The sequence below is a fragment of the Gobius niger genome (genome assembly GCF_951799975.1).
Source record: "Gobius niger genome assembly, chromosome: 3".
Classification (NCBI taxonomy): Eukaryota; Metazoa; Chordata; class Actinopteri; order Gobiiformes; family Gobiidae; genus Gobius; species Gobius niger.
Window position 1 is genome coordinate 5554047 of NC_136854.1, and position 27115 is coordinate 5581161.

The following is a 27115-nucleotide window of genomic DNA, read 5'->3' on the forward strand; positions in this document are numbered from 1 at the left end:
GCGACTGGTCAGCCTTAAACGGAGGGAGCAGAGCACAGCACCAGAGCAAATGGAAACAAATGGCTCTCTTTGTGTACGGGCAGTTCCTCAGGTGACTGTGACTGAGTCTGTACTAATGAAGTTACGTCTGGACTGCCCTCTCAGACATCCGGCTGCAGTGGACAGCCGCCTTCCTCCTCAGAATCCAGAGGGGACCCTATAGTACATGATTTTATAGATGAATGGGTAAAGTAGAGCGCCTGAAGGACATTCTTTCTTACCTTACATCTGCTGTTTTATTGTACATTTGTATCACCAACTCATTCACGTCGCACTGTTCTTTAACCTCTTAACCCCCACTTTAACTGAGCACAGCTTCCCCAGTTCAGCTTTACCCAAATCTAAAAGCTTCTCGACTGGAGTTCACAGCCTATAGGCCAGTGTAATGTGTCATTTGAAAGCTAAGAACTACAAAACTGATGGTAACAAAGAACAGACAATTGCAGCCGATTCCCAGTGCAGCTCGTAAAAAGGAAAGAGTCAGAAGCTGTGCAGAAGGCTCTACAGTACCTGAGGGGGAGGTCCGAGTCTGGAGCTGAGCCTCCAGGTGAACAGACCCACTAAGAGCACAGCCAAGTCTGGGGCAATGTGTCGCACCACGGAGCCGCCATCACTGCCAGCCAGTCTGGAAGACAGAGGGACACTTTTCAACTGGAGTCACAGTCGTGCAGCCGAAGTCATGTTGACATTCGCCGGCTCATGGAGGAGGGGAGTAAGTTCCTCGCACAGTGGTCTTACCCGATGAGTCCAAGCTGAGAGAGCGCCTGCTGCCAGGAGGTACCTAAACGCAACACAGAGACAGGTTAACACGTATTGTTTTTTTTGTGGAATTCAACATTTCAGCACCCTTGGGTGTGCCAGTGCTTGTGACGTACAGTTGTAGTCCGGCTGCAGGGTGATGGTGGTGACCTGGAAGAAGCACTGCAGCAGGAGGAACAGCAGACTGGACACACAGACGGCGGTGACACAGCGGGCGGGGCTCCCTGCACACATGCATACCACACATACAGTGAGAAGAACCATATGTTTACATACACTACAGAAAAAGACACATTTTCTCACTGTCCGACATAAAAAACACAATTAACTTTTATTTTCCTTGGGACAACGAGAATTAAAAAAAATATTTCTCTTTGTCAAATTCCAGAATTATGAGAGATAGAATTTTCTACACAACGGTTTTTTACTTTTTACAAAGTCAGCCGTTTATATCCTCTAAGATCACTATACCTTTAAACAGTTTGGTAAAGCCCAGATGACGATGTCATGACATGGGAAGCACAAGTCTGGTTCATCCTTGGTGTAATTTCAAGACGAAGGTTCAGGTTCATTGGTTCAAACAATGATGTAAATGTCCAGTCATCAGCATCACGCTGTGGGGCTGTTTGCTGTGGGAGGGGCTGGTGCACTTCACTAAATCGATGACATCATGAAGAAAGAACTCTATGTGGAAATATTTGAGCAACATCTCAAGACATGAGCAGGAAGTTAAAGCTTGGGCACAGATGAGTCTTCCACATGGACAATGATCCAAAGCAAACTGACAAACTGGTTACAAAGTGTCTTTAGGAAAACAAAGTCAGTGTTTTGAAGTGGTCATCACAAAGTCCTGATCTCAGTCCAGTTGAAAATGTATGGGCAGAGCTGAAAAGACACGCGTGTACATGTGCATGTACACATGTGTCTCAGTTACACCAGCTCTGTTTGGACGAATGGACCAAAACTCATCCAACTATTGTGAGAAGCTTGTGGAAAGAAATCCAAAACGTTTGACCCAAAATATACAGTTTAAAGGCAATTCTACCAAATATTAAAGAAATGTAAGTAAACTTTTGGTATTGTAAAAAGTAATACAAATAAATTGTGTCTCATTCTTCTGGCATTTGATAAATGGAAATATTTTTTTAAATTCTAATTTTTTAATCTACTTTTTGTCTTCCACTACATACTCTCAGGATTGTGTCACCAAAACCACTCCTGAGCTTAACTTGTGAGTGGAACAGTAGCAGAATGTCCATGTCTGGACACTGTTGGGTGAACGTGTTTCCAGAGAAATAAATGTGCATTTTATTTTGACCAATTTTGTCAGTTCTCCACTTCCATGTGTGCAAGTCCAGTGGACAGCAGCTCACAACAGGCTTGACAGAACCAATTTGATGCTTATGTTATTATATCATCAGGTTGTTAATCGGAGGCTAATTGGGAAATAGTATTTGTATTTATGTATTTAAAGGGCAAAGCGTTTATAAAAAATACTTTATAAAGGATTATTAGTGAGTTTTTTCTGGTATCTGACGTGAGTCTCAGTCCGGATCTCTGACAGTGTCTTTCTGAATGCTCTTATTTAAAGCTGGTGATGAATTTGAAAGCTGGAGTACAGTGTTCCCTCATTTATCGCGTGTTATATATGCTGCTATATATGATTATATTTGTTTAAAGGCTGTAAAGCCCGTCACCACACACTTGCTCACACAGGTTCTCCTTATGCCTGGTGTCACTGTGTGATTTTTAGATTCACATCACAGACATGGGGAAACATCGTGATCTGCTCTCGTCTCCGCTGAGCGCTGGTTCAAACTAAGAGACAATCGTAGCTACAACTAAAGTTTATCGTAGCAGTCTCAGCTTCAGAAGGCGAGTGTTTCGCTGAGGCCAGCGCCACATGCTCGCGGTGTTTATTTTCACGGAAAAGTTCAGAGAAAGTGAACGCGGAGTCGGACCTGATCCTTATGTGCACTGATGTGTTGACGGACAAAGACAAAGATCCTTCATGCAACGAGAGGAGGCTCACTCTGCGATCAGCCAGTCAGGACGCACAACAAAATGCACGTATGGCGTTCATGCACTGCAAAAAAGCAGCCAAAATAGTGCAAAAAATAAATCAGCGAAAGAGCGAGGCCGCGGCAGGTGAAGCGTGTTACAGCGAGGGACCACTGGTGTGTGCCTCCCGGAGACTCAGACATCACACAATTAGACATTTGCCCGATGAAGGCCTCAGTGTCGCTACTTGATGATGCCAGAATAAAGTCACTTCTGCAAAATTCTTGAGACTGATGAACATTATGAGGATATTCCTGCTATAAGTGTTCCATGTGTGTAGTCCTTGCTCCTCCGTACGTTAAGGACCTCCACCCTGTCCCTCATCAGACCTGTCCAAGTCACTCCCTATAGACTTTCTATATTTCTCCACACGCTTCATGAGTCACATTTGAACAATCAGTGATTTGGATAAAAAACACACAAAAAACACATACCCATGTGCCGAGGACTTGGATTCAGACCTGTCATGATTTAAGTCATTAGCATTAAACAGCATTAGACCAAACACTTTAATAAACACACTTTAGACTGACTAGTCCTCAGTGATTGTCACTTGGACTTGACTCTGGCTCATGTTGTAAAAAAAAAAAAGGTCGGGGACACCAATACTCTAGTCTAGGATATGAAAAGCAGAATTACTCATACAAAATCATCAACTACGCTAAATACCACTCAAAAAAATGTTCAAGAGGGAAAAACATTTTAACAAAGGCCAGAAAAGTCCATTGACTCCAGCATGTATGTGACCCTGTAGTGTGTGTTGTGTTTACACACAATCACAGAGCAGTGAGTCTGGGCACGCTCCGACACGAGCCGTCGCCTCCAGGCATTTACCCCTCGACAGCTCAGCCTGGATCCCACACTCATGCTCCTCTCACAGGGCTGGGATCCAGGCATTTACCCCTCGACAGCTCAGCCTGGATCCCACACTCACGCTCCACTCACAGGGCTGGGATCCAGGCATTTACCCCTGAACAGCTCAGCCTGGATCCCACACACATGCTCCACTCACAGGGCTGGGATCCAGGCATTTACCCCTCGACAGCTCAGCCTGGATCCCACACTCACGCTCCACTCACAGGGCTGGGATCCAGGCATTTACCCCTGAACAGCTCAGCCTGGATCCCACACACATGCTCCACTCACAGGGCTGGGATCCAGGCATTTACCCCTCGACAGCTCAGCCTGGATCCCGCACTCATGCTCCACTCGGGGCTGGGATCCAGGCATTTACCCCTCAACAGCTCAGCCTGGATCCCACACACATGCTCCACTCACAGGGCTGGAATCCAGGCATTTACCCCTCGACAGCTCAGCCTGGATCCCACACTCATGCTCCACTCACAGGGCTGGGATCCAGGCATTTACCCCTCGACAGCTCAGCCTGGATCCCACACTCATGCTCCACTCACAGGGCTGGGATCCAGGCATTTACCCCTCAACAGCTCAGCCTGGATCCCACACTCATGCTCCACTCACAGGGCTGGGATCCAGGCATTTACCCCTCGACAGCTCAGCCTGGATCCCACACACATGCTCCACTCACAGGGCTGGGATCCGGGCATTTACCCCTCGACAGCTCAACCTGGATCCCTCACACATGCTCCACTCACAGGGCTGGGTGTCAGAGTCTACTGCATGACAGTTAGGGTTTATGCCTTAAGGGCTGGGGGATGAAAGTAATTATATTTTTACCCACTAAAAATTAATAATTACACAGAGACAATGAAACCGATCAGAAAAAACACAAGAAAACTTGGGACTAAAAACTTTACAAATAAACATTTGAAAGTGCTTTATATCAGTTAAATTTAATTAAATTAAATTAAATGTACTATGTTGCTCCATGAAGCAGTGACATTTGTCTTAATGTTTGAATCCAGTTATATACATTTCAAGTGAACAAAACAAATTATTCTCTATTACTGACTAAAGTGGAGATGAATTATTTGACCAAATCTTGACAAAAACATTGCACTGACATGAACACTGGCTGCCGAGCCATTAAACTAGTAAAAGTATATATTTTTTCTGTTAAAAAGTGGAGTTTAAGTGCTTTCACAAGTCACACAAGCCAGCACCACCTTTTATTCTTTCTTGTTTTCTTGAGAGCTGTGGTGCATCATGGGTAATCTTGGCTTGAACAAGGCAGTGAAGGCTACACTGATGTACCCACATGCCAAGCAAAGGGAGGACACCTCCAGTACCTCCAGACCACTTGAACACTGGAGTGGGCGGCGAGTGATGATGTGCCTGCCTGACCACGCCCACTTCAAACCAAGGCAAGGCCAGGTACCTCAGCCTCGGGAAACAGCCACAGTGTCTGGGGCTGTGCACTAACACGTGTACTGTGATGACACAGGATGAGGACACAGGTGAAGCAGCTGTTGTCAGTGAGCTCATCCCACTGGAACTCCCGGCACTGGGACTCTGGTCTAGTCACCGAGGAGTCAGACAAGGAGCTCGGCTGTCACTCACACGGCATATCAGATTACATTGTTTTACAGTGTTTGTTCATTCGATTTTCTCACGGTATATATCTACAGTATGTGTTTGTATGTGTTTGTCTGTTCCGATAATGTGGAATGGATGGAACATTATGCTAACAGATTGAAAGTTATCAACTGGACTGAGTTGCCCTGTCCTGGATTCATGCCTCTCTCCCACTTGTACTTGATCATTTCTCCTCCTCTTCAGCTCCACTGACAGGGGGGCTCTACCCTCGACTCGTTTCTAGTTTTAATGCGCCCCTTGGCCATGTTATTAAATAGCACCATATCCATAGATGCCACAAAACCTCCTCCGACTGAACCATCTAAAACCAAAATACTTCTGCTCATATTAATAATCTGGGAAACCTGACTTAGAATCAAGTCCTCTTCCCGCTATTCAGGTTATTTTACATTCTGACCTGTAATCTGACCAATGACCAAAGTTATACAAGCATGCATCATCCAAATGAGTCATATTGCCAAAATAAACCACGTCCTATCTCATTCATGCTCTTACTCTGGGCTGAACCTCCAAACCATTAACGTCTCTGTGACTCATGAGTGGCTCCAGTAGATTTGAGACACAAATCCTTTATATTGCCCTGACTTACGGACCTATCTCACCGGACTGGAGACTAGTTGGAGACTTGTTGGAGACAGGTTGGAGACTCGAGTTGCTGCTGGTCATGGAGATGTCTCTGAGACGTCCCCTGGCAATAAGACGATTCTCCAGGTAGTCTCGGTGAAAATTGACAGGTTCAATTTCAGCAAAGACCACATGGAGACTTGAAAAGGTCACTATGTGGTCTTTGCATGCTCTCCACATGGTCTCCAAGAGGTCTCCACATGGTCTCCAAGAGGTCTCCACATGGTCTCCTAAGAGGTCTACGCAGTGTCAAACAGTTGTGTTTTGTGAGACGTTTCTGTGACATCCCTGTTCCCAAGACGTGTCGGATACCAAAAAGACTCCATCCGAGGTGTCGGCGACATTGCATGGACATCACAGAAATGTCTCACAGGTTGAGGACAACAAATAGTGTTTACAATGTTGCCATAGCAGCGTCAAACCGCGTAGACCCGCCTTATTGCCAGGGGACGTCTCAGAGACAGCTCAGTGACTAGCAGCGTCTTTCACCTCCAGCTAGTCTCTAGCTAGACCCTTTGTATGCTCTCAATCAGTCCAGGTTGTGGAGACGTTGCAGAGACTGCCGGACTCCACAACTCTCTCTGGTGAGATGGGCCCTTTAGCAGCTTCACCCTGCACGGTTGGGACGCAATACACAGCTTCAAATTGTTTTTTAGTCAGTAATACCTGTGTTGGGGGTGGTCGGCAGAGGTAATACCTGTGTTGGGGGTGGTTGGGAGAGGTCATTCCTGTGTTGGGGGTGGTCGGCAGAGGTAATACCTATGTTGGGGGTGGTTGGGAGAGGTCATACCTGTGTTGGGGGTGGTCGGCAGAGGTAATACCTGTGTTGGGGGTGGTTGGGAGAGGTCATACCTGTGTTGGGGGTGGTTGGGAGAGGTCATACCTGTGTTGGGGGTGGTCGGCAGAGGTAATACCTGTGTTGGGGGTGGTCGGGAGAGGTCATACCTGTGTTGGGGGTGGTTGGGAGAGGTCATACCTGTGTTGGGGGTGGTCGGCAGAGGTAATACCTGTGTTGGGGGTGGTCGGCAGAGGTAATACCTGTGTTGGGGTGGTCGGGAGAGGTAATACCTGTGTTGGGGGTGGTCGGCAGAGGTAATACCTGTGTTGGGGGTGGTCGGGAGAGGTCATACCTATGTTGGGGGTGGTCGGGAGAGGTCATACCTGTGTTGGGGGTGGTTGGCAGAGGTAGCAGTGGCAGCAGTAGCAGCAGTGTGACGTACACCAGAGAGAAGGCGCTGAAGCGGACGCTGGAGGCTGTAACAGAGATACATTATTAGCTCATTGTAAATAAATATCCAGGCTGAATCACCCTCAGCTCTTTGAAAACAAACTCTAAATGTTGACGTGTGACGTGAGGTTTAGTATGTGCGCGGTCGGGACACAAGCTCACTGATTGGCTGCTGACCCCATAGAGGAAAGGAGGAGAGACTAAATGCTAACAACATCTTTGGTCTATTTGCGTGACTGAGCGCACGCACAAAGACCAGACAGGTACGCATCAACTCGTCTAAACTCAGGTAAGAACATATCTCCGTAAAAACAGTGGCCTGTTCCTTTAAGTAATTTCTTTTGGTCCAATTTGAGATGATCGTCTCTATTCTCCAAATGCAGCTGCATCTTCAGCTTTTATCGTCTCTGTCCTCTTCCAATCAGAAAGTTTTTAAATAAATAATAGAAAAAGCTTTGTGTCTCAGTCAACTTCTGGACTAAGGGTGGGGTTTCCGTTTAGTACATGTATATTATAAACACTGCTTGGATTGCGATACTGGCTCCTGAACAATGCATTCTTTGATACCTGTACTGCACTATTCACTATCTACAACCATAAAATGTACATTTTTCATACTTATTTTTGACCAGAAAACACTAAGAAACTTTCTTTAGTGATGTCTCAAGATGCTCCAGCTATCAATATTTGGTATTTATAGAAAAAGCAGCAGTAGCTCAGTGCTTCAGACAGTTTCATCTCTTCTGTCGGCTTCTCAATAACAACATCATTGCAGTGACATAATCAGGTCCTTGCTAGGTCTGCTGGCTGTATTCATGGTAACGGCTCCCAACCCGACGAAAACACATGAAGTCCTTCCAAAACTCCCCTTTAACCCGCACTCTGGGAAAAAGGGCTGTGCTGAGCCTGTCACGGCGTCCTGTGTGAGCCAGACAGGTCTCAGACTGGGGGCAGAGGTCAGAAGTGTCAGGGGTCTGGGTCTGCCTGGTCCAGATGTGTCGACATGGAAACGAATGACTCGGGTCCAACTGGGCCAAGAAGAGTGTCAGGTCCGTTTAAACGTCTCATCGGGTGTGTTATCTGAGAATGCTCATATGCTGCTAAAACGCTTCAGATCAGACACTTCAGAAATTTGAATTCAGAGCAGTTCATAGATATAGGTAATATCAGCTGAGATAGATTTCATACATGGAGTTGTTTTTACACTGACGTTTCCACGGTCATAAACGTGCCCCTTTTGAAGGTCATCAGAGTAAAAGGGAAATATTTGCCCTGGATTAATGTAGATTTAATGAGAGTTTTTAGAAAACAACAAAAACAAGAAACGTAAAGGTAAATAGCTTATTCACTGATTTTCATAATCCTAAAAAAAATTGGAATAGATTCAATCTGCTTGTTGATAAATCTTCCAAAAAACAGGTTGATTATTTAAAAAATGATAATGATATTGTAAAAGATCCCTCAAAAATTGCTAATGCCTTTAGTGATCATTTCTCTTCTGTTACTTCGAATCCTCAGCCTCACATTGGGATTTCCCTTTCTCTACTAAGGAGAATTCTTTTGTCTTTCAGAATATTACTCCACTCGAGGCTCAGGAGATAATTGACAGCTTAAACTCGGAAACGAGCGCTGGCCCAGATGAATTGGAGACTAAATTCTTAAAAATTGCCTTAAATGTCTTGGCCTACTCCCTTTTAACATAACATGTACAACCCCCATATCATTGAAGCACACCTTTGTATAAGAATGGTGATATTCACAACATAAATAACTACAGACCAAAATATTAGAAAATGTAGTTTGGAACCAACTGTGTAATTACATAAACATATTTTGTCTCCATACCAGTCTGGATTCAGGCCAAACTTTTCTTTTAAAATGTTCAAATGACATTCCAGAAAACATACATAAAGTGAAGTCATGACATGTTGTAAAGGAATAGGCAGAAGTCGACTCACACAAGATGAATGTTTTCAAATGAATATGGATTTAACATGGATAATAGGACAAATTAACCTAAATGTTGGACGAGATTAACCTAAAGTTCAAAGATTTTTATTGTCAATTCATTTCACAGTGAATCGAAATAGTTCATTCTCTCGGTCTTATTGTGGAGCAGGGGGTGGGGAGTAAGGGGTGGATGGGAGAGTTCGGCTTCCTGATGGTCTGGTGTATGAAACTGCTCCTCAGTCGACTGGAACTGACCCGTAGATTCTGCCGTCTCCTCCCTGAAGGCAAATACTTGAAGAGACTGTGTGATGGTGCGAAGGGTCCCTGGTGATTCTGACGGCTTTGCGGGTGAGACGGGTGGAGTACATCTCCTTATCTCCTTCATAGAGGGGAGAGGGGCTCCACAGATCTTCTCCGCTGCTCTCACAATGTGCTGGAGGCTCCTTCAGCAACAGGTAGTGCTGGTGCTGGTCAGGATGCTCTCTATAGTCCCTCTGTAGAAGAACCACACAGTGATGGAGCTGGTCAGGATGCTCTCTATAGTCCCTCTGTAGAAGAACCACACAGTGATGGAGCTGGTAAGAATGCTCTCTATAGTCCCTCTGTAGAAGAACCACACAGTGATGGAGCTGGTCAGGATGCTCTCTATAGTCCCTCTGTAGAAGGACCACACAGTGATGGAGCTGGTCAGGATGCTCTCTATAGTCCCTCTGTAGAAGAACCACACAGTGATGGAGCTGGTCAGGATGCTCTCTATAGTCCCTCTGTAGAAGGACCACACAGTGATGGAGCTGGTCAGGATGCTCTCTATAGTCCCTCTGTAGAAGAACCACACAGTGATGGAGCTGGTCAGGATGCTCTCTATAGTCCCTCAGTAGAAGAACCACACAGTGATGGAGCTGGTAAGAATGCTCTCTATAGTCCCTCTGTAGAAGAACCACACAGTGATGGAGCTGGTCAGGATGCTCTCTATAGTCCCTCTGTAGAAGAACCACACAGTGATGAAGCTGGTCAGGATGCTCTCTATCGTCTCTCAGTAGAAGTTGCACATAACGGAGGCTGGGACTCTGGCTCTTCTCAGCATCTCAGATGCTGATTACTTTTCTTGACCAGTGATGTAGTGTGCATGGTCCAGGAGAGCTTCTCTGTGAACTTAGTGCTGGTCACCCTCTCCACTGCAGTACCGTTGATTGTTAGAGGAGCTGGACCCGCGCTCTTTGGTCTTCTCCACATTTAGAGAGAGATTGTTCAGTGTGCACCACATGACCAGACCGCTCACTCACTCCTGTAGTTTGACTCGTCTCTGTTGCTGATGAAGCCCACCTCTGTTGTGTCGTCTGCAAACTTGATGAAGAGGTTTGAGTCGTACTTTGGAGCGCAGTCATGGGTCAGCAGAGTGAACAGGAGGGGGCTCAGCGCACAGCCTTGGGGAGCCCCCGTGTTCAGTGTGAGGGTTCTGGAGGACACGTACAGCCTGTGGTCTCCCCGTCAGAAAGTCCAGCAGCCAGTTGCACAGTGACGTGTTGACCCCCAGGTGGAGCAGTTTGTGTATTCGCTGCTGTGGGATTATAGTGTTGAATGCTGAGCTAAAGTCTAAAACCAGGTCCAGGGTGGGAGGGAGAACAGGCTTGATGTGGTCCATGACAAAGCGAGCATAGAATTCATTCAGTGCGTTCAACAGAGAGGTGTCACTATCACTGCCTGTGACCTCGGACGTGTCACCTGGTGGTGTAGGTGACATGTCGTAGGCAGCTGACATGGATTATATATATACATCAATCAAATAATTGGAACAAATAATGGTTCAACAGTACCAGACAACAGGGTTACTCTTATTCTAGTGAATGTAATGTAGTATTTACCCACATAACCAAAGTGATAACATTACACTTTCTGACAGACCCCTGACCAAAAACGAGAAGTCACCATTTCTAAAGACTGAAATTTTACAAAAACAATGAAAACTCTCATTTGTTGCACGGACAAACTCCTTCTACCACTAAACTACGTCTGTACGAGTAACGTAAAACTGATTTGATTGAGTTAACAATGTCAGTTTACCCAAGACTTCAACAATGGTTTCAAAGTACCAGAACTGAGCAATTCGGGCTGTTTAAACGTTGGTCATTTGTTGTAACTTTGTTTTTTAGGCAAATACTAAACTACAGTCAGCGGAATGGGAGCTGAAGCCTTTCATCACCTGATGTCTGTGTTAGACATTATTTAGTCCAAGTTAGGTTCATTTAGTCCAAGGTGAGTTCTTTTTTTTTTAACCCCCCTTCAGCCCTGGTTTAGTCTGGACTTGGCCTTCATGATCTTGCCCTGTTGTAGGGGAAACTGGGGCTGGTTGTCACTGCTTTTTATACCACACTAATTTGTTTTCCTTGCTAGCTAATCACTAATGAAATACTTTTTGGTTCAAACTCACTTACTCAAGCAACTCAAGTACTTTTTACTCTTATTTGGGCCAATACATTTGTATTTCCACTTGAGGGACATTATTTAAAAGCAACACTTACTGTACTTGGCTCCTCTGCCCACCTCTGTTAGTTTCTGATGTCCAGCTTGTTGAGTTAGTTAGAGGAACAGGCCACCGTTTTTACATACTGAGATATGTTCTTACCTTAGCTTTGACGAGTTCTTTAGGACCTGTCTGATCTTCACCCGTGCCTTCAGTCACGTAAACACAGCACAGACGGCGTTAGTATTTAGCCTCTCCCCCTCTCCTCTATAGCTCCAAAACAGGTCAAGATAGAAGCTACCAAGCTCTTCCACGTTTTCCCTATTTAAATATGGTTACGTGAAGTTAAACAATGTGGATTTTCTAAGCGGATAAAAGGGGGAACTATAATGTAAGGCGTAATAATACCAGGAGTAGTTCGAAATCCGTGCAGTAATCTTCACTTTGCTGTGCGGATGCCAAATTACTCCTAGTATTATTACGTCTTACAATATAGTTCCCCCTTTTATCCGCTTAGAAAATCCACATTGTTTAATTTTGTGTAATTATACTTTGTAGTGGAACACTTCACGTAACCATATTTCAATAGGGAAAACGTGGAAGAGCTTGGTAGCTTCTATCTTGACCTGTTTTGGAGCTATAGTGGAGAGAGGGAGAGGCTAAATGCTAACGCCGTCTGCGCTGTGTTTACGTGACTGAAGGCACGGGTGAAGACCAGACAGGTCCTAAAGAACTCGTCAAAGCTAAGGTAAGAACATATCTCAGTATGTAAAAACGGTGGCCTGTTCCTTTAAAGCCATGTGTGAGAGCGTCACTGGTCAGTTGGGGCTTGTTGTCTCAGTGGGTCAGGGGCTGGCGTCACATGTGACTTAAATATTGGGGAAATATTGTTTTGTCCATGATTTATGATCATATCACTTTATACATTTGCCATTGTTGGGCCCAAATTATAGCGCAGCGTTTCCCAACCAGCGGTATGGGGACCCCTCGGGACCCCCACATTGTCCTGATTGTTTCACGTCTTTCTTACATTATTGTAATAATATATATATATATATATATTTTTTTTTCAGGAAAGGCCTGACGTTGGCAAGAGCCTATGTTTGACTCCTGCACTTCTAAAAACAAACATTTTCAGAGATGGTTGGGTAAAGGGCAGTGTTGGGGAGTAACGGATCGTGTTGTATGGTGGTGCTCAGTCATGAAGCTTCTTATTGGATGATGTCGAGAGAGAAAAGAAGAAAATGGCCAGAAAGGTTTGGTGATGCTTCCTTTTTTCATAATATACCACATCTGTATAGCTATAAAGCAATGTGAAGGTAATCTAAATATTCAGAATACAATACTTTGACTGTACTTCAAGAAACAAATCAATACAAATCGTAAAGTATACGGTATTCTGACACTAAAGCATTTCAAGGTCTTCTCCGGGACACCTGGGTTGGTGTAGGCTGAAGTTGGGTAAGCTCTTACCTGCGGTGAGCGTGAGCGGCAGCACGAGCCTGAAGAACGCGCACACGTACGGCTCCGTGGACATGCTGCCCTGGGTGCGCAGACTTTCAGCCGGACGACAAACAACACTGCTCCCCTCTGTCGCCAATCAGTGCGCTCCCCGCCTGCTCCCCGCCTGCCAGGGGGTCCCAGCCCGCGGCCAGAGCTCGGTCCACGTCAACCCTCCGCACACAGAGCCCCTCAGAACGGGCTCCGCGCTCACAGCGGGGCGACACCGTTCCCGCTCGCAGGAGAGACGCCTCTGATGCAGCTACAGGCGGCAGAAAAGCAGGCTCTCATCCTCAGACAACTCTGGACTGTCCCGGGGATGAGTGAGGCGCGTCAGGACCAGCGCCAACAGGGACGCGCGCGGGGGCGGGCGGGGGGGAGAAGTTTGTTTCTTCTTCCAACAAAGTTTGTGAATCTTGTTATTTGTTTCCTCCGCATCCCTCACACAAACAACCCCCCGGGATCAGTCCACGTCTAGCGCGGATCCAAGTTGAAGAAAGTGTCGGGTTTCTGGGGCTGTGCGCGCCTTGGCCCCCTCCCCCTGAGGACTGGACCAATCAGAGGCAGAGCGCGGCTGACCGCAAAGGCCCACAGTCTCTTGATATTGGAGTCAGCCCGCTGCAAAAGCGCAGTAAAAAGTAGACTCCGCAGTGAGCCGGGTTCAGGGACAAACTCTCGGATCAGAATGTTCTTCGATGGTCGATGCGTGTTTTAAACTTTAAAGGGCCGATAGACTTCCGCATCTATCTAGGTTATACTGGAGGAGTACAGTTTGTTTTGTCCAGTAGGCCTATATTGCAAAGCACGAGCATTTATGATAGAGACTATTGTTTAATACTACAGCTTTATTAATGATCAGCTCATTGTTGATTATGAAGTTTGGACCTAATGTCCTGTCTGTCCTATATATATATATATATATATAACTCTTCCTCACCCTCCGCGGGCGGTCTCTTCTTCCTCCAAGCTCGGGTCCTCTACCGTCGGCCTGGGAGCTTGAGGGTTCTGCGCAGTATCTTTGCTGTTCCTAGAACTGCACTTTTCTGGACCGAGATGTCTGATGTATTTCCTGGGATCTGCTGGAGCCACTCCTCCAGTTTGGGGGTCACTGCCCCGAGTGCCCCAATGACCACGGGCACCACTAATGCCTTCACCCTCCAGGTTTTCTCCAGCTCTTCTCTGAGCCCCTGGTATTTCTCTAGTTTCTCGTGTTCCTTTTTCCTGATGTTGAAGTCTTGGTATTGCTATGTCGACCACAACGGCTCCTCTGCTCTTTGTCACCACCACAATGTCCGATTGGTTCATTACCATTCTGTCCGTCTGTATCTGGAAGTCCCACAGGATCTTGGCTCGGTCATTCTCGACCACCTTTGGAGGTGTTTCCCACTTTGACCTTGGGGTTTCCAGCCCATACTCTGCACAGATGTTCAAGTACACTATACCAGCCACTTGGTTATGGCGCTCCATGTAAGCTTTCCCTGCCAGCATCTTACACCCTGCAGTTATGTGCTGGATTGTCTCATTGGCCTCTTTGCACAGTCTACACCTGGGGTCTTGTCTGGTGTGGTAGATCTGGGCCTCTATTGCTCTGGTGCTCAAGGCCTGCTCCTGTGCAGCCATGATGAGCCTCTGTGCTGTCCTTTAGTCCGGCTCTGTCTAGCCATTGGTAGGATTTCTTGATATCAATCAATCAATCAATCAATCAATCAATCAATCAATCAATCAATCAATCAATCAATCAATCAATCAATCAATCAATCAATCAATCAGTCAATCAAACTTTATTTATAAAGCGCTTTTCATACCGAAAGGTATCACAAAGTGCTTTACAGATTACAACATTTAAAACAATACGCCTGGGACAACCTCCCATATATATATTTTATATATTAGGATTATAAATAGATTAGTCAGTTAAAGGCTAAGCTAAAAAGGTGGGTCTTGAGCCTGCTCTTAAAAACATGAACGTTCTCCTCAGCCCTGAGCTCTTCCTCAGCCCTGAGCTCCTCCTCAGGTCTGAGCTCCTCTTCAGGTCTGAGCTCCTCCTCAGGTGGTTCCAGAGGGCCGTAATATTGAGTCTTTTTGTTGACTTTAGGAATAACTAGGAGACCCCTGCCGGAGGAGCGAAGGGGCCGTGAAGGTTCGTAAGGTAAAAGCAGTTCTGAAAGATAAGAAGGACCAAGACCATTAAGACATTTAAAAACCATTAAAAGAACTTTAAAATCGATCCTGAAACACACGGGGCCAATGCAGCGATTCTAAAACCGGTGTAATGTGGTCCCGCCTCCTGGTCTCCGTCAGGACACGAGCTGCTGTAAACCTGAGATCCTCTTTTTGGGAAGACCAGAAAGCAGGGCATTGCAGTAGTGGATACGACTGGTGATAAAAGCATGCATGAGCGTCTCCGTGTTGGCCCTAGAGAGAATGGGGCGGACTCTGGCTATGTTCTTTAGATGGTAAAAACCTATCTTTGTGATATTCTTAATGTGTGGAATAAACACCAGCTCAGAGTCAAAGATCACACCCAGGTTCTTCACCTGTGAGGAAGGATTCAGAGACAGTGACTGTAGTTTGGGTAAAAGTCTCTCTCTCAGGGCCGATGATTAACATTTCAGTTTTGTCCTGGTTAAGCTGGAGAAAGTTTTCTGCCATCCAGAATTTGATTCTAAAATGCAGTTAAAAAGTGCATCTATTGGCCTGGTGTCATCAGGAGACATTTAATATCTTTAAGAGGGCGGTCTCAGTGCTGTGGTTTACCCTAAAGCCGGACTGGAATTTCTCAAGGACATTATGTGCAGTAATAAAATCATTAAGTTGGATAAAGACAAGTTTTTCTAAGATTTTGCTTAAAAGTGGTAAGTTGGATACTGGTCTGAAATTGTTAAGATCTTTACAGTCCAAATTGCTCTTCTTCAACAGGGGCCTCACCACCACCCCTTTAAAGGCAGCAGGTAAGACCCCCGCCTGAAGAGAGAAATTCATCATGTTTAAAAGCTCATTTCTAAAAGATCCATAAAATGTTTTAAAAAACGGCGTTGGGACCGGGTCCAAAAGACATGTGGTGGAACTCACTGAGGAGAAAGCTTTATCAAGCATCTCAGCATTAACCAGGACAAAACTGTCCAGTGTTTCCATCCATCCATCCATTTTCTTCCGCTTTATCCGGGGCCGGGTCGCGGGGGCAGCAGTCTCAGCAGAGATGCCCAAACTTCCCGATCCACACACACCTCCTCCAGCTGTTCTGGGGGGACCCCGAGGCGACACCAGGCCAGCTCGGAGACATAGTCCCACCACCGTGTCCTGGGCCTTCCACGAGGCCTTGTCCCACTAGGACATGCCTGGAACACCTCCCGCGGGAGGCGACCAGGAGGCATCCGAAACAGATGCCCGAGCCACCTCAGCTGGCTCCTTTCGACGTGAAGGAGCAGCGACTCTACTCCGAGTTCCTCCCGGGTAACTGAGCTCCTCACCCGATCTCGGAGGGTGCGCCCAGCCACCCTGCGAAGGAAACTCATTTCGGCCGCTTGTATTCGCGATCTTGTCCTTTCGGTCATGACCCAAATCTCATGACCATAGGTGAGGGTGGGAACGTAGATCGATCGGTAAATCGAGAGCTTTGCCCTCCGACTCAGCTCCCTCTTCACCACGACAGACCGATACAGCGACCGCATCACTGCTGACGCCGCACCGATCCGTCTATCGATCTCACGCTCCATCCGTCCCCCACTCGTGAACAAGACCCCGAGATACTTGAACTCCTCCACTTGAGGCAAGGACTCCCCACCGACCTGAAGAGGGGAAGCCACCTTTTTCCGGTGGAGAACCATGGCCTCGGATTTGGAGGTGCTGATCCTCATCCCGGCCGCTACACACTCGGCTGCAAACCGCCCCAGTGCGTGCTGAAGGTCCTGGTTCGTTGAAGCCATCAGAACAACATCGTCCGCAAACAGCAGAGATGAGACTCTGAGGCTCCCAAACCGGACACCCTCCGGCCCCTGGCTGCGCCTAGAAATTCTGTCCATAAAAGTAATGAACAGAACCGGTGACAAAGGGCAGCCCTGGCGGAGACCAACACGCACCGGGAACAGGTCTGACTTACTGCCGGCAATGCGAACCAAGCTCCTGCTGCGGTCATACAGGGAACGGACAGCCCTTAGCAGAGGGCCCCGGACCCCATACTCCCGGAGCACCCCCCACAGGGCACCACGAGGGACGCGGTCGAACGCTTTCTCCAGATCCACAAAACACATGTGGACTGGTTGGGCGAACTCCCACGAACCCTCGAGTACCCGATGAAGGGTATAGAGTTGGTCCAGTGTGCCACGACCAGGACGAAAACCGCATTGTTCCTCCTGGATCCGAGGTTCAACTATCGGCCGGATCCTCCTCTCCAGCACCCTGGAGTAGACCTTACCGGGGAGGCTAAGGAGGGTGATTCCTCTGTAATTGGAACACACCCTCCGATCCCCCTTCTTAAAGAGAGGGACCACCACCCCGGTCTGCCAATCCAGGGGCACTGTCCCCGACCGCCACGCGATGTTGCAGAGACGTGTCAGCCAAGACAGTCCTACAACATCCAGAGACTTAAGGTACTCAGGGCGAATCTCATCCACCCCCGGAGCCTTGCCACCAAGGAGCTTTCTCACCACCTTGGTGACTTCAGCCCCGGTGATGGGCGAGCCCACCTCCGAGTCCTCAGCCTCTGCTTCCTCATTGGAAGACGTGACGACGGGATTGAGGAGGTCCTCGAAGTACTCCTTCCACCGCCCGACGACATCCCCAGTCGAGGTCAGCAGCCCCCCACCCGCACTGTACACAGTGTTGGTGAAGCACTGCTTCCCCCTCCTGAGGCGCCGGATGGTTTGCCAGAATCTCTTCGAGGCCGACCGATAGTCTTCCTCCATGGCCTCCCCGAACTCCTCCCAGACCCGAGTTTTAGCCTCCGCGACCGCCCGAGCCGCAGCACGCTTGGCCTGCATGTACCTCTCAGCTGCCTCAGGAGTCCCACAAGCCAACAAGGCCAGGTAGGACTCCTTCTTCAGCTTGACGGCATCCCTTACTTCCGGGCGCCACCACCGGGTTCGGGGATTGCCGCCGCGACAGGCACCAGAGACCTTACGGCCACAACTACGAGCAGCCGCATCGACAATGGAGGAGGAGAACAGAGTCCACTCTGACTCCATGTCCCCCGCCTCCCCCGGAATCTGGGTGAAGCTCTTCCGGAGGTGGGAGTTGAAGACCCCACTGACAGAGGGATCCGCCAGACGTTCCCAGCAGACCCTCACAACACGCTTGGGCCTACCAGGTCTGACCGGCTTCCTCCCCTGCCAGCGGATCCAGCTCACCACCAGGTGGTGATCAGTTGACAGCTCAGCCCCTCTCTTCACCCGAGTGTCCGAGACACGCGGCCGGAGATCAGATGACACAACTACAAAGTCGATCATCGACCTCCTGCCTAGGGTGTCCTGGTGCCACGTGCACTTATGGACACCCTTGTGCTCGAACATGGTGTTCGTTATGGACAAACTGTGACTAGCACAGAAGTCCAATAACAGAACACCACTCGGGTTCAGATCGGGGAGGCCGTTCTTCCCAATCACCCCCTCCCAGGTCTCACTGTCGTTACCCACGTGGGCGTTGAAGTCCCCCAGCAGAACAATGGAGTCCCCAGTCGGAGCACTATCTAGTACCCCTCCCAGGGACTCCAAGAAGGCCGGGTACTCTGCACCGATGTTGGGCCCGTAGGCCGAAACAACGGTGAGAGACCTGTCCCCGACCCGAAGGCGTAGGGACGCGACCCTCTCGTCCACCGGGGTGAACTCCAACACGTGGCGGCTGAGCTGGGGGGATATGAGCAAACCCACCCCAGCCCGCCGCCTCTCCCCGCGGGCAACTCCAGAAGAGTTGTGCTGGAGTTGTCCAGTGTTTCCTCTGGAACAAATAGACCATCAGTTGTATTTAGAACCGCGTTACTTTGGGTACATAAAATATTACATCTGATAGTGTCTATCTTTCCTTTGAAGTGCATCTGTGGGGTTAAAATGAGTTTTGTGTAAATTAGAGTTTAAAAGACTTTTGGGTTATTTTTTATGATAGGTGATTATTGTGGAAAAGAATTTGTTTCTTGCATTTCTTATTGCTGTATTGTAGGTCTTTTGTTTGGCACAGAATAATTGATAATTTATCGTTATTTTGCTTTTCCTCCATCTCCTCTCGGCCTTCCTGCAATTTCTCTTAAGTTGATTTATGGATCAGCTTGATGTCATCCATGTAGAGGAGGTGACTGATGGTGGCCCCGTTCCTGAGTCGGTATCCATAGCCCAGTCTTATTGATTATTTGGCTGAGGGGGTTCAGATCTATGCAGAATAGCAGTGGGGACAGGGCGTCTCCTTGGAATATGCCACATTTGATGGAGACTTGTGCAAGTGACTTGCCATTGGCTTCAAGGGTGGTTTTCCACAACCTCATCGAGTTTGCAATGAAGGCTCTTAGAGTCCTGTTGATGTTGTATAGCTCCAGGCATTCAATGATCCAAGTATGTGGCATTGAGTCGTAGGCTTTCTTGTAATCAATCCAGGCAGTGCTCAGGTTGGTGTGTCGGGTTCTGCAGTCTCGAGCGACTGTTCTGTCTACCAGGAGCTGGTGTTTGGCACCTCTGGTATTTTTACCTACACAGTCACTGTGTCATTTTGTATCATGTAGAGTCATACGCAACGATCAGCAGCGAGGAGGAGAAGGGGGCGCCATTTGAACGAGAGCATCGCCCGGCTCATGTTGTCATTTGGGATTTATGCACCACACGCCGATCCCGTGGGTGCTCCTGGGCTCCAGCGCCCGCGCTGGGCTGCCCAAATCTTTGGGCACGAGGCCATTCTGCCCTGATAACAAAATGATTTAATAGATAGCATGTAAAGTACAAGAGTCATTGTTTTGCTCTCTTTCATGTCCATGTCCTTTTTCATGGCCACATTGAAGTACAACGCAAACACACAGACTGATCGGCTAGTAGCCTACATGAAGCCATTGATACACTGTTCGTGTAGCTCTGTAAGCAGAGCATCCGGTTAGGAAGCATAGGGTTGGGGTTCGAGTCAGATGATGACCTATGGAGGTTTGTCCTGTGACTTGACATCCACAGGAAAACAAAAGTAGAAATACTTCACGTGTCATATTATTGTCACAGGCACTATCCTGTAATAAATCTTGGTCAGTGACTTCATTATTAGATGGTTGTATCACTGGTACTTTTCATTAATTTGTTTCTATCGTCATTATCCGGAACACTTTTCCTCTTTCTAAATTCTCACTCTCAGCTGTTAAACAGTTCAGTCCTGACGATCTGGTTAATATTTGTGAATGAGAATAAATGAGCTCAGTCAGTGTTGAGTTCACTTTTTTCAGGCTCACTGCTGCAATGCTTTTGCACCACCAGATGGTTGCGCCTACAAGGCTACCAGCACTGCGTGATACAGCGTGACACAATTTGTAAAAGTGTGTGACACACACACTGAGGCATCATCCACCCATCACTACTGAACATTTGTTTATGACCATAAAGTGGATACATTTGGCATCATAGGTGCTAGTTTCATTGGGATGTTTGATTAAAAGTTTGGCTTTACCCAAATCTAAGAGTTTACAGCCGATAGGCCAGTGTAATGCTTCATTTGAAAGCTAAGACCGACATGCCGTCGCTGCTTTTTTAAAATCACATTTTTGCAGTTTTTAAATCTTTTTTTTGTTGCTTTTTTATGTTTTTTTCAAGAAGCCTTTAGATTTGGGTAAAGCCAAACGTAAACGAAAATGTGCTCGGTTCAGGTGGGGGTTAAGAGGTTATGGTCAATATGCAAAAACAAAACCCACACACTTTACTAAAACACATTTATTATTTTGCAAATATTAAACTTTACACAACTACACCAATGTCAGTCAAATAATGGAACAGTTCCTCCAGTCCAAAGGCTTCTCCAGTGCACCCGTGACTGTTACATATAGGCTCAGCTCCGCCAACACTCTTCACACCTTAAATATTACAGTCAATATGGCGACACTGCTCTTGGCTACACGAGGCCGGCCTCGGCACACATTCTGTAGAAGTGACCGCGCTGCTGGAGGAGAACTGCAGGGGGCGCCATCTCCACCACCGAGCCTTGGTCCATCACCACCACTCTGTGGAACAGAGACAGTCAGAAGGGGCATTTCCATTAGGGCTGCTCGATTATAGAAAAAATAATAATCACGATTATTTTAGTAATAATTGAAATCACGATTATTCAAACGATTATTTGTGGCCTTAAAAAAAACTTTATTTTATTTATTCATTTTTATTATTATTTTAAAAAACAACTATGGACAACATTTTCTTTGGACAATAAGAGCATTTTTTTTTAAATATGCTCACGTTTCTAAACTAATCATATAGGGACACCTGCCCCCTGCTGGCCAGCCGTCACACCTGTCCAACAGAGCCGCGCGGCCTGATGACATCATCACACAGCGCTAATGTTTTTATGTCAAACCAAAGCCTGAGCCTCTAGCACGTGAAATGCGAAGGGAACAGAAACAATCATCTCAGCAGCATGAAATAATAAGAGTTTGCTTTGAGCTCCGTTGAGATCTGCTCCTGAAGAAGAGTTTTAGACTTTTCTACTAAACAAAACCAGTGCCTGAGCAAAGGATATCAAGGCTTCTAAAACAGCGGTTCTTCTTTCAGCACAAGGTGAGCTCTTAACAGAGGCGTTATCTGAAGAGTTAGGTATAAAAAATATTAGTACGATATTATTTACAGTTCTGTCACTGCGCTGGTGTTTCAGCTGATCAGACGCGTCACACAAACCGCGCAGGACGGACTTTTTGCGCTTTGGACGGATGAGCGGGAGGGCATCCTTAATAATCGTTTGTTCTCGATTATGCTATTTTTGTGATCGTCTAGTGTAATAATCGAAATCGTAATCGAATTTCGATTAATTGCACAGCCCTAATTTCCATAGGAGCATTTAGTTTGTTTCCACAGCCAAAAGTGAACCGATCCCAGAGGGTCCAAACCGCTCCAGCCCCGCAGCACTTCAGCCCTGGGGCCTGGAGCGGTTTGCATATTCAAAGTTATCTTCACGATTTTGGCCATACACATAGTGTAAAACACCTCATTCTGATGTGAAAACATTACATAAAGTGATAATAAAGAATATGCCCATGACTTTGGGGCATTATTGTGTTTTCTTTTTTCTCTAATAGTTGTTAACCTGGTGCTTGAAAACCTACAAGCTCAAATAAAGAAGTAAAACAAGGTTAAGATTAAGGTTATTTATTTTTGTCATTACACAACAAATGTACAACAACATTTTTCTGTATTTGGCCTATTCTGGGACGACCGGGGTCCCATCTCCAGATGTGGAGCCAGGCTGAAGGTCAAACACCTGAGAGAGGGCTGACCTGCTGTAGTCTGGGTGGTGTGTTTTAGTTGGGGGTTGACCTGCTGCAGTCTGGGTGGTGTGTGTTAGTTGGGGGCTGACCTGCTGTAGTCTGGGTGGTGTGTTTTAGTTGGGGGTTGACCTGCTGCAGTCTGGGTGGTGTGTGTTAGTTGGGGGATGACCTGCTGTAGTCTGGGTGGTGTGTGTTAGTTGGGGGCTGACCTGCTGTAGTCTGGGTGGTGTGTTTTAGTTGGGGGTTGACCTGCTGCAGTCTGGGTGGTGTGTGTTAGTTGGGGGATGACCTGCTGTAGTCTGGGTGGTGTGTTTTAGTTGGGGGCTGACCTGCTGCAGTCTGGGTGGTGTGTGTTAGTTGGGGGCTGACCTGCTGTAGTCTGGGTGGTGTGTTTTAGTTGGGTGCTGACCTGCTGTAGTCTGGGTGGTGTGTTTTAGTTGGGGGTTGACCTGCTGCAGTCTGGGTGGTGTGTGTTAGTTGGGGGATGACCTGCTGTAGTCTGGGTGTTGTGTTTTAGTTGGGGGCTGACCTGCTGTAGTCTGGGTGGTGTGTTTTAGTTGGGGCTGACCTGCTGTAGTCTGGGTGGTGTGTTTTAGTTGGGGGTTGACCTGCTGCAGTCTGGGTGGTGTGTGTTAGTTGGGGGATGACCTGCTGTAGTCTGGGTGGTGTGTTTTAGTTGGGGCTGACCTGCTGTAGTCTGGGTGGTGTGTTTTAGTTGGGGGTTGACCTGCTGTAGTCTGGGTGGTGTGTGTTAGTTGGGGGATGACCTGCTGTAGTCTGGGTGGTGTGTTTTAGTTGGGGGATGACCTGCTGTAGTCTGGGTGGTGTGTTTTAGTTGGGGGCTGACCTGCTGTAGTGTGGGTGGTGTGTTTTAGTTGGGGGCTGACCTGCTGTAGTCTGGGTGGTGTGTTTTAGTTGGGGGCTGACCTGCTGTAGTCTGGGTGGTGTGTTTTAGTTGGGGGCTGACCTGCTGTAGTGTGGGTGGTGTGTTTTAGTTGGGGGCTGACCTGCTGTAGTCTGGGTGGTGTGTGTTAGTTGGGGGATGACCTGCTGTAGTCTGGGTGGTGTGTTTTAGTTGGGGGCTGACCTGCTGTAGTCTGGGTGGTGTGTTTTAGTTGGGGGATGACCTGCTGTAGTCTGGGTGGTGTGTTTTAGTTGGGGGCTGACCTGCTGTAGTCTGGGTGGTGTGTTTTAGTTGGGGGCTGACCTGCTGTACTCTGGGTGGTGTGTTTTAGTTGGGGGCTGACCTGCTGTAGTCCAGGATGGTGTGCAGCCGGTGAGCGATGGTCAGCACGGTGCAGTCCCTGAAGTGGTTGCGGATGGTAGACTGGATGAGCTGGTCGGTCTCCAGGTCCACTGCGGCTGTGGCCTCATCCAGGACTAGCACCCGGGTCTTCCTCAGCAGAGCGCGGGCCAAACACAGGAGCTGCTTCTGCCCCACACTGCTCACAGAGAGGGGAGAAGGGAGACAATAATACGGAGACAGGATAGCTAGCTCAAAACTAGGGCTCACTAATGTACTTGATGTACAGTGAAGTAACTTTGTACAAACATAGGATTCTGAAATAGGACAGAATATAGGCCGTCTCCGCCCACACTGCTCACCTGAGGTTCTTCTCTTCACACAATCCACACTCACCTGTTGCCGGTTCCCGTTCCCGTTTCCCCTATGATAAATTATGTAGGACTGTTCGATACTGTTTTAGAGTAGTTAACAGCAAGTTTGTGGTGATTGGCTGAGGGGAGGGGCCAATGAGTATAAAAGAGAGGCGCTCTCTCACCCCATCCAGTCTGCGTTGGTCTGCCTACAAGGAAGGTAATTATGAGAGCCTTGTTTGCCTCATTATTGTAAATATACTGTAAATATAAATAATGTATTGTTTGTTTTTGTTGTAGCATACACCTTGGGTCGCATGTTGGGAACGTCGTTGTACAATGTAAAAATAAAAGGTGGTGTTATAAAAACGTATGACCTTGTCACGCCGTTACTAAGACTATCAGCCATACGAGCCCCGTCACATTCTCCCACACTGTTCACTCAAGGTTCTCTCCCCCACATTGCATACCTGAGGCTCTCTCCCACACTGCTCACCAGAGGTTCTCTCCCACACTGCTCACTCGAGGTTCTCTTCCCCGCACTGCTCATCTGAGGATCTGTACCACACTGCTCGTCTGAGATTCTCTCTCCCACACTGCTCACCTGAGGCTCTCTCCCACACTGCTCACCAGAGGTTCTCTCCCACACTGCTCACTCGAAGTTCTCTTCCCCGCACTGCTCATGATCTGAGATTCTCTCTCCAACACTGCCCACCTGAGGTTCTCTCTCCCACACTGCCCACTCAAGGTTCTCTACCACACTGCTCACCTGAGGTTCTCTCCCACACTGCTCACCAGAGGTTCTCTCCCACACTGCTCACTCGAAGTTCTCTTCCCCGCACTGCTCATGATCTGAGATTCTCTCTCCAACACTGCCCACCTGAGGTTCTCTCTCCCACACTGCCCACTCAAGGTTCTCTACCACACTGCTCACCTGAGGTTCTCTCCCACACTGCTCACCAGAGGTTCTCTCCCACACTGCTCACTCGAAGTTCTCTTCCCCGCACTGCTCATGATCTGAGATTCTCTCTCCAACACTGCCCACCTGAGGTTCTCTCTCCCACACTGCCCACTCAAGGTTCTCTACCACACTGCTCACCTGAGGTTCTCTCCCCCCTCGCTGCACATGTGGTCCAACTTGTGCGGCAGTGCGGACACAAAGGGGCCGAGGTGGGACAGCTGAAGAATGTCCCACAGGGCGGAGTCGGAGCAGGTCTTGTACGGGTCCAGGTTCATGCGGAGGGTCCCAGAGAAGAGCACGGGGTCCTGGGCACAGAGGAACACCGGAGAGACAGAATGTGCCAAATGAGTAGATATGCAAATAAGGTCATGTTTGCAGGATGATCTTAGAAAAGAAAAAGGTTATCTTTTAACAGGGTAGGCTGGTGTTTTGACTGCAGATACGGAGACAGACTGAATACTGACTCATCCACAAATGAAACAAACAACACCCCGAGTTTGTTTGCTCTCCTTTTACAAGGATATGAAATTCAAATCTGATTAAAAGCCACACACTTTTGCTTTATATAGGCCCGTGCAGAATGATACAGGTTCACACTGGCAGAGCGGGTTTTACAACAGGTGTGGTTTTAAAGCAGACCTTCTGGACCTTGACATATTTAGGGGACAAAGGGTCAGTGCTGTGACATAGATTAACTTAAGCAACAGCAGATGGTCAACTGGCACATCCTAAAACAGCACAACATGAAACCGTCTTTTACTGCCATCTCTGATTTCTTTGGAAGCAACAGGAGTTCATCCTAAAACAAACAAACAAAATCTGTGCCAGGAGGTCTTTAAAAACACCAGTTTATCTTTTGCATAACTCCAGACTGTGATTCAGTGCAGTTATGGAGGCACCAAGGCTGGCCAAAGGTTATAGAATTGAGAATCAAACAATTCAATTTCAGTGTGAACTTACTTGTTACCAGCAATGAAACTGAACTGAACATGACAGACCCATATCAGGGAGCAGCATTGACCCGAAAGCGTTATCGTTCCACAGTGAGTATCTTGCGCATCAATCTTTCGTTCATTCTGCTGTACTAAAACAAATCTTATTTCTTCAGCTTCCTTTGACGCACAGCGTGTGTGTTGCCTTCACAGCTTGGCTCAGTCACTGTGGAACAACTTTGCGGCTGGTGCTGCACGCATCTACGTTAACAAAGTTCTGGTAAGCCGTCTCTGTGCACAATATGGTCATTTGTTAAAACTGTATCCTAATCTGGCTCTGGTTGTCGTGCGCAGCGTCAGGCCAGTGCTTTTACACACGACGGTGTTACACCGGGCTCGTGCCGCGCCTCGCTCGTGCCGCGCCTCGCTCGTGCCGCGCCTCGCTCGTGCCGCGCCTCGCTCGTGCCGCGCCTCGCTCGTGCCCCGCCTCGCTCGTGCCGCGCCTCGCTCGTGCCGCACTCCGGTAAGAACTTTTGTCAACCTTAAATTTAATCTCCAATTCCAGTTCACTAAATAGCTTTTCCTTGTCTTGGCTCTCAGCTGACGCCATCCGTTTGGCTTTTCCCTTTCATACGTGCGGCGCCGAAGCGCTTTTGTGTAAGTAGGCTCCGTGTGCTCTTCTCTGCTGCGCAGGTACAGCCAGATAGGATCAAATGTGTCTAAAAATGTACCTTTCTTAGGATTGGAATCCGAGCGGGCCTCTCCTTCTCCTTTGGTCCATTCTCCCGTCATTGGTCTTTCGTTCCTCGCCCCAATTCCTTTTCCTCCCTCTCCCGCCTCACCTGGCTCAAGATCCCCTTCGCCCCCTTCGCCCCCCTCACCCCCAGTCTGAACGATGCGGTGTAAAGACTGCTAGAGACTAGCGCGGACACTGCCCTGGTCCCAGGTTGGCTGCACTGGTGCAGCTGACGCGCCGTGCCAAGCCAGTTGACCCCGCGTGGACCGGCGCCACTCTCCGATAGGACATATAGCACAGACTTGGAACATTTGGGGGGGGGGGCTGCTT

At 47.8% G+C, this 27115-nt stretch overlaps 2 protein-coding genes across 2 annotated transcripts in view; both read right to left on the minus strand.

Annotated features, from left to right (window-relative positions):
- Window positions 1-13211, minus strand: part of LOC306960586 (piezo-type mechanosensitive ion channel component 2-like) — a 116695-nt gene extending 103484 nt beyond the window's left edge. Inside the window, exons 1-5 of the mRNA XM_079553017.1 lie at window positions 13110-13211; window positions 7159-7251; window positions 915-1022; window positions 778-820; window positions 550-664 (exon numbers count right to left, since the gene is read on the minus strand). Coding sequence (XP_079409143.1) covers window positions 550-664; window positions 778-820; window positions 915-1022; window positions 7159-7251; window positions 13110-13173 — 423 coding nt within the window. The 5' untranslated portion in view covers window positions 13174-13211. The remainder of the gene's footprint in view (window positions 1-549; window positions 665-777; window positions 821-914; window positions 1023-7158; window positions 7252-13109) is intronic.
- Window positions 13212-21062: 7851 nt separating this feature from the next.
- Window positions 21063-27115, minus strand: part of LOC306960587 (multidrug resistance-associated protein 1-like) — a gene marked incomplete at its 5' end in the record, with an annotated part of 39971 nt that continues 33918 nt past the window's right edge. The window contains 3 exons of the mRNA XM_079553018.1: window positions 21063-21306; window positions 23808-24002; window positions 25256-25422. Of these exons, the coding sequence (XP_079409144.1) occupies window positions 21198-21306; window positions 23808-24002; window positions 25256-25422 (471 nt within the window). The 3' untranslated portion in view covers window positions 21063-21197. The remainder of the gene's footprint in view (window positions 21307-23807; window positions 24003-25255; window positions 25423-27115) is intronic.